General features: G+C 38.8%; 1 protein-coding gene across 4 annotated transcripts in view; it reads left to right on the top strand.

The window, feature by feature from the left end:
- The window catches only part of SOX5 (SRY (sex determining region Y)-box 5), a 592,387-nt gene extending 587,319 nt beyond the window's left edge, over positions 1-5,068 (top strand). For 3 of the 4 annotated variants that reach the window (XM_006866949.1, XM_006866948.1, XM_006866950.1), the window contains 2 exons: positions 1,566-1,782; positions 4,410-5,068. In XM_006866949.1, coding sequence (XP_006867011.1) covers positions 1,566-1,782; positions 4,410-4,713 — 521 coding nt within the window. In that variant the 3' untranslated portion in view covers positions 4,714-5,068. The remainder of the gene's footprint in view (positions 1-1,565; positions 1,783-4,409) is intronic. The other variant, XM_006866951.1, reaches the window with a different exon arrangement.
- The last annotated feature ends 2,034 nt before the right edge of the window (positions 5,069-7,102 follow it).

Genomic DNA, 7,102 nt, shown 5'->3' with positions numbered 1-7,102 from the left:
GGCCCAGGATCGGACATTGTTTCGTTCTGCTGTGCATGGGGTCGCTATGAGTCGGTTCCGACTTGATGGCACCTGACAACAACAACAACATATGGAGGATATAATGAGAAATAATAGAGTTGCTTTTTGTTATTTTGGGTTATAAGGGTTTTGATAATTTTGTAGCAATACTTTTTTTTTAATTAACCTTCATAGAGAAGGTGGACAGGGAAATCTGGTAAGGTAGTAGGTTGCTACTAGTTGGGCTGCTTACATCACCGGATCAAAACTACCAGAGCTGCACAGGAGAAAGATGAGGCTTTTTGCTCCCATATTGACAGTCTCAGAAACCCTATACAGGGTTGTTATTAGTCAGAACTGACTCCACAGCATAGAACCACCAGCATCACCACTAGCAGCAGAACTGCAAAGTCTATTTAACCCACAAGGTCAGCAGTTCAAGCTCCTTGCAAACCCTATACTGGGTTGTTATGAGTCAGAACCAACTTGACGGCATTTAACCACCACCACCTTCACCAGTAAATGGGTATATGTACGTTGGGGCCATCCAGCATAACACGCTTTAAATTCTGTCAATATCTGAATTTGAGTCACAGATATACAATTTAACAGTTGTGTAACTTTGGGTAAGTTCTTCCTCTATTTGAGCCGCAACTTTATTATTTCTGTAAATTGGGATAAGTGTTACGTATCTCACAGGTCTGTAGTCAAAAATAAAAATAAGACTGCATGTGCTCTGGTAGCGTAGTGGTTACGAATCGGGCTGCGAACCTTAAGGTCAGCGGTTCGATACTACCAGCCGCTCCGCGGGAGAAAGATGAGGCTTTCTACTCCCATGAGGATTTACACCCTCGGAAACCCTGTACAGGGTCGCTATGGGTCGGAACCGACTCGACGGCACTTAACAATGTTCATTATATCACTTTAATTATAAATGTTTCACCATAATCATTCCTGTAAGCATACTTTATTATTTTGGGAGAATGGATATTATATGTGAAATATGTAAGGAATCTTTGTAAATAAGTAATGTACCCCTACTTAAGAATACTCAATATTTAGCTAATTAGTCTCAGATTCAAAATAGGTGATGAATTATTTTATAACATTTCAATTCACAGTTTAATTACAGCCTGGTTCAATGTAGACATGAAAGATGTATCTGTCAATTTGTCTATGAACTTTTAAGTACATAATAAACAAGTTTGGCTAAATCATTGTTCAAGCTAGAAAAAAAAAAATCCAGTAATGTCATATATTTGATTACATAGTTTATTTGAGTAAACAGCCACCAACACCCCTGAACTTGTAGAATTTCCCATCTTGAGTCACGATCACAAACCAACAATTTTAAATAGTTCTGAGTTTTTGCCAACATTTTTACTTAAAATTTTCAAGTTCTCAGTTGTATGTCTTTTTATAATTCTTAGCAACTGAGTAGATGGGGGAGAAAGTTGAAGCTTCCTGCTGTTGTAAAGATTTACAGCCTCAGAAACCCTATACAGAGTTGCTCTGAGTCAGAACCACACGACGGCACTTAATACCACAACCTTATTTCTTCACAGGATCTCGCTGGAAAGCTATGACAAACCTAGAGAAACAGCCATATTATGAGGAGCAAGCTCGTCTAAGCAAGCAACACCTGGAGAAGTACCCTGATTACAAGTACAAACCGAGGCCAAAACGCACGTGCCTCGTGGATGGCAAAAAGCTGCGCATTGGTGAATACAAGGCAATCATGCGGAACAGGCGTCAAGAAATGCGGCAATACTTCAATGTTGGGTATGGGCCATTCAGTCATTTTCTCGCAGTGAAAACTTCCTGCTCTACTTAGCGGTTTGTGAAAGACAGTTGTTTAGTTATAAAGAAAGATGTTGGGGAAAAACATGAACACACAGTGTATTCCATAAGATCCTGGAAAAAAAAAAAATGTATACATGTTAATCCATCGCATGATCCTAACGACAGTGGCTCTGACATGAGCTTTGTTAACAACTAGGTTTAAAAGCAAGATATTTTGAAGGTAAATAATTTTGGGGCTTGCTATTTAAAACTTAGAATGCTTACTAGTTATTTTCCTAGTGGACTTTTGTGACTGCTAGGTTTCATGGTGATCAATCTATGACTAACAACTTGGTTGAGACAATTCAGCATAAGAAATTATTTTAAAAGGAAGAAAAATTTGAATCTGAATAAGAGTGAGATCAAGGCTTTAGTGGGTCACAGTTCTTAGGAGGGAATAAAGTTCACAGCTAGGTTGTGAATGGGAAAATTCATTCTTAATTAGAATGTGGCTCTCTGATGGCAGGGCTCTGCAACTGCACTGAGTCCTGGTGTGGCCCTGTGGATTCATGCACCAAAGTCATTTGAACTGCAAGGTTGATGGTTCAAGCTCACCAGCTGCTCCTCAGAAACCGTGTGTAGTCGGTATGGGTTGGAACTGATTCACTCGCACTTAACAACAAACATCAACAACTGCACTAGTGTTGTTGTTCATTCTATGGTGGAGGTGGTTGTGTGCTGTGGAGTTGGTTCCCACTCGTAACTACCTGTATAGGATATCTGAGGCTATAAATCTTTCTGGGGGAAGAAAGCTTATCTTTCTCCTAATGAGTGGCTGGTAGATTCAAACTGCTAACCTTTTGAGCCCAATTCATAACCCATTACACTACCAGGGCTCCTTGGTTCTGACTCATAGAGTCTCCATATAGGGTTTCTGAGGAGTGACTGGTGAATTTGATCCGCTGACCTTGCAGTTGGCAGTTCAGCGCTTATCCTACAGCCCCATACCAAGACTGTACTTGAACTTGCTCAGAATTTCCTCAAAAACAAACACAGAAATAAAGGGAGTTCTTATGTGATACAGAAATTAGTAAGATCCTAAGCACTTAATTAAGGAGCTCTGGTAGCGTAGTGGTTACGAATGAGACTATGAGCCACAAGGTCAGCAGTTCGAAACTACCAGCTGCTCCGCGGGAGAAAGATGAGGCTTACTGCTCCCATAACGATTTACAGCCTTGGAAACTCTGTACAGGGTCGCTATGGGTCGGAACCAACTCCACGGCACATAACCACAACAACAAGCACTTAGTTACCAAATTCAGTTTTTTAAATGGCTAGAGGATAATTTACAAAAAGCTTTGTCAAATCTAACTTCATTCCCTCCATTACTTTGAAATAATCTGTCTGCTCAGTCCAAGGGTCTATGATTTATATCTAAATAAATGAGTCTTCTCAAAGTTGAGAAGAACGCCAGCATTTCCTGAGCAAAGAGAAATATCTAAATGGATGAAATATCTAAATAATTGCATCTGTACATTTTTTCCTAATAGGATCAACAATATAATTTTTGGGGTGCAGTGCTAAATAAAACTATGGGGTCCATTATTTTAAAATATTAAGAATGTCAAGACAGCACAAGTTTGAGTACGGGACCCTTCTAAGCACAGGGTTTTTAGTGAATGTACAGGTTGTATGTCTATGCAGTCAGTCCTGCTTCCTAGCCCTCCTCAAACAGTTTCAGGGTCTAGGTGGACAAAGTGATATTCTGTTCAGTTTTGGTGAGTTCTGAGTCCAAAACTCAAATCCTGCCATGAACCTTACTGGGCAGAGTAGAACTACTTTACAGGGTTTGCCAAACTGTAAATCTTTATGGAAACAGATTTTGACCTTTTCCTCCCCCAGTGTGGATGGTAGGTAACAGCCGACCTTTTGGTAGTCAAGACTTTAACCACTGTCCCACCAGGATCCTATGAGTTCTGGGCGATAACATTTTATCTTGAGAGTGTTCTAGTATTTTCTCTAGGGGTTTCCATTACATTGAATTACCTATAAATTTAATTCTGGAGGGAACAAAAGCACTTCTGTTTCTGTGTGTTATAAAGAAGACATATACTTGGAGCCTAAGACATGGGTTTGTCTGCTTAATCGGTCAGTTTATTTTGGTATATGTGTATTTTTGTGCATATGGTTAGTAATAAAACAGAATTATCATAAGGTTCATCTAGGTGTACATGCCTATGCCTTTATTCTTTTAAACACTATACAGAAATACAAAATTGAAGTAAAAGTAGGAAGCAATTTAAAAAATGTTTGAAAGAAAGATCAAAACCATGATCTTATCATTGACCATTACTTTTGCTGCTATGTCAAGCCAGTTCTGACTCATAGTGACACTTGTGTAGAATTTCTGAGGCTATAAATCTTTACAGGAGGACAAATCCTCATCTTTCTCCTGAAAAGGAACTGGTGGATTCGAACTGCTGACACTGTAGTTAATAGCCCAACGTGTTACTTACTATGTGACCAGAACTCCTTTGGACACTGTTGAGAAAATGAAGTGTTTACATAAAACCCACACTGAACTATGTTTTCACCCATGTCTCTCTTTGGGAATTCCCCTCTGACAGGCAACAAGCACAGATCCCCATGGCCACTGCTGGTGTTGTGTACCCTGGAGCCATCGCCATGGCTGGAATGCCCTCCCCTCACCTGCCCTCTGAGCACTCAAGTGTGTCCAGCAGCCCAGAACCCGGGATGCCTGTTATCCAGAGCACTTACGGAGTGAAAGGAGAAGAGCCGCATATCAAAGAAGAGATACAGGCTGAGGACATCAACGGAGAAATTTATGATGAGTATGATGAGGAAGAGGATGATCCCGATGTAGATTATGGGAGTGACAGTGAAAACCATATTGCAGGACAAGCCAACTGATAAGGGTCAAAAGATTGTTGTGACCTTAGGACTTAAAGAAGCCCTAGCTGGTTCATCCTTACCAGTGGCCAAGCACATTAACTTTCTCATACACTGACTGTTACTTTAACTGTTAGTCTTAACTAGTTGGGACATCAGCTGACTAATAGACCTCAGCCTCAAAAGGCTTGGAAAGGAAAAAAAAAAAAAAAAAAAAAATACAGCAATCAAACAACAATATCAACAACAAGAGATTGAAATAAGCTATGGGTAAAATAATGCCAGTAATTCAGCTGCTACATCCAAGCACTGAAGTCTTACCCGTCAACTTTTTTTTTTTTTTTTTAAATAAACTTTATGGCTGTTTGTTCTACAATGTTCTAGAAATTCTCACTCAGGTACACAGTGCCAACAAGTGGCTTGTGAATGTGTTTTGTTGTTTTGTGCTACAATTTTTAAAAAGAAATAAGTTTTGTTTTGTTTTGGGGGGTTCTGACTTTCTTTCCTTTTGTTTTTCCTTTTGTTTTTTTTTCCCTTTTTTGTAATGCACCTGACAGAAGAAAAGATGAATTTCTCCTTACTTCTCTCTACCCTTTCCATCTCTATACTTTAAAGATGGAAGTATGTGCATGGGGGGGGTGGAGGGAGAGGGGGATAAAAAGAACCTGTTTTTAGCTTCCTTGCTATCCACCACAAAATAAGCAATTATTTTCTTTAGAAAAATTTCTTTTTCTATTGTACACCACACTACATCTTTGAGCAAGTGCCAAATTTGTACTGAAGTGTTGATCCAGTTAATTTTTCCCCTTTCCTTTTTTCCTGTTCCTTCTTGAGTTAGGACAGTGTTATATCTTAGACAATCCCTAGAAAAACCTGAAATACCAGCAACTGGTGAGATTTGACTTTTTTTTTTTTTTTTAATGGAAACTGTAGGTGCTGTTCTCAGGTGAAAAGAGAGAGAGAGAGACATAAGAAATTTAGAGAAAAAAATATTTTCTGATCTTGGATTTTTGTGTGTATGTATGTGTGTGATTATGGTACTGAGAGGAATAATGTTAGACCATTGTGAGTTAAACCCACATCTGGGGATGAAATCCCACATCCTCCCAAGTGACTGGTCTGGAAGTAACCTTGACCTTGACTTTGCACTTCAAATGACAACTTAACCAATTATAGGGCTCAGAAATTAATTCTATTTTTAAATTTCTAATATGATTCTTATTGGATGGATCAGGTGGCCCTGTGTAATAGAGATGTGCATGTATAACATGAAGGCTACTAGCAAACAGCTCCCAGATGTCCCTTCTCCCTGGTCAATCAGTTCCACTAGCATTTGCTACTTAACTGGTTTTTGTTTGTTTTTCCTATTTGATAGTATGAGCAAAACAATCATTCTTTTCAATGAATGCATCTGACTCTTTTTCCAGAAATGTAGAGCTAGCTTATTTCTTCAACATTCCATCTTTTCCTGATCAGGAAATTGATCTGATGATTTCATAAGATATTTTTTACTCTCCATGAAATGAAATGGAGGCTATTTGGATTTCATAATTGTGGGCCTTGGGTATTTCATACAACAACAACAAAGAGATTGGGATTAAAGTCATTACAACCTTAGAAAATGAAGTCTGGCTCAACCCAGTGATATTTTCCATTACCCTTACCTCGCTGTAAGACTAATTCACTAGAGTCCAACTTTTGATTCTAGCAGAGTATATACGGAGAAGCAGGGGTGGGGAATGTCCACCCCACTAGTCTTATAAGGCCTGCAATATCATTTGGTATTGTCCTTCCAAGGCAACTGCAGCTTCAGTCATCACATTAGGGGTGAAATATTTGACCAAATATATCAGACTAATTTTCAAATTGATAATTTTGTATGGCTAGCAAATGATGTTATAAATCTTGACAGAAAAGAAAGTTCCCTAACCCTTGCATTAAGAAGCAACAACTGGTGATGATACTGTTGTTAAGTGCCATTGAGTCAGTTCCAATTAATATCGACCCTGTATAGGGTTTCCAAGGAACAATTGGTGGGTTTAAACTGTTGATCTTGTAGTTAGCAGTCCAGTGCTTATCCTACGGTGCCAACCAAATGCAAAGACAGTTGTAGGGCCTGTCCAAATAAAAGCAAAATCATTTAAAGTCAGTTACCATTATTTGTGTTAAAGTATCAGACAGTAAATAAATACTCCAACCAGTAGTTTGGATGTGCTAAGGTTTCAACTCTAGACATCATTTTCCTATCCCATCCCCAAAATAGCACCCTAAAATTTGTTTTTGCTTTTTTTTTTTTGCTTTTCGTTGGGAAAAAAAAAAAATCCGTTTTATTTTTCTCTCTCTCAAAAGACTTGCTCTGGGGTTTTGCTTGGAGGAGCTGATCATATCCTGCATGTCAGAGATTTTGTTT

This window comes from Chrysochloris asiatica, unplaced genomic scaffold (assembly GCF_000296735.1).
Source record: "Chrysochloris asiatica unplaced genomic scaffold, ChrAsi1.0 scaffold00098, whole genome shotgun sequence".
NCBI classification, from domain to species: domain Eukaryota; kingdom Metazoa; phylum Chordata; class Mammalia; order Afrosoricida; family Chrysochloridae; genus Chrysochloris; species Chrysochloris asiatica.
Note: the sequence above shows the minus strand (reverse complement) of the source record. Positions and strands in the feature narration are given on the sequence as shown.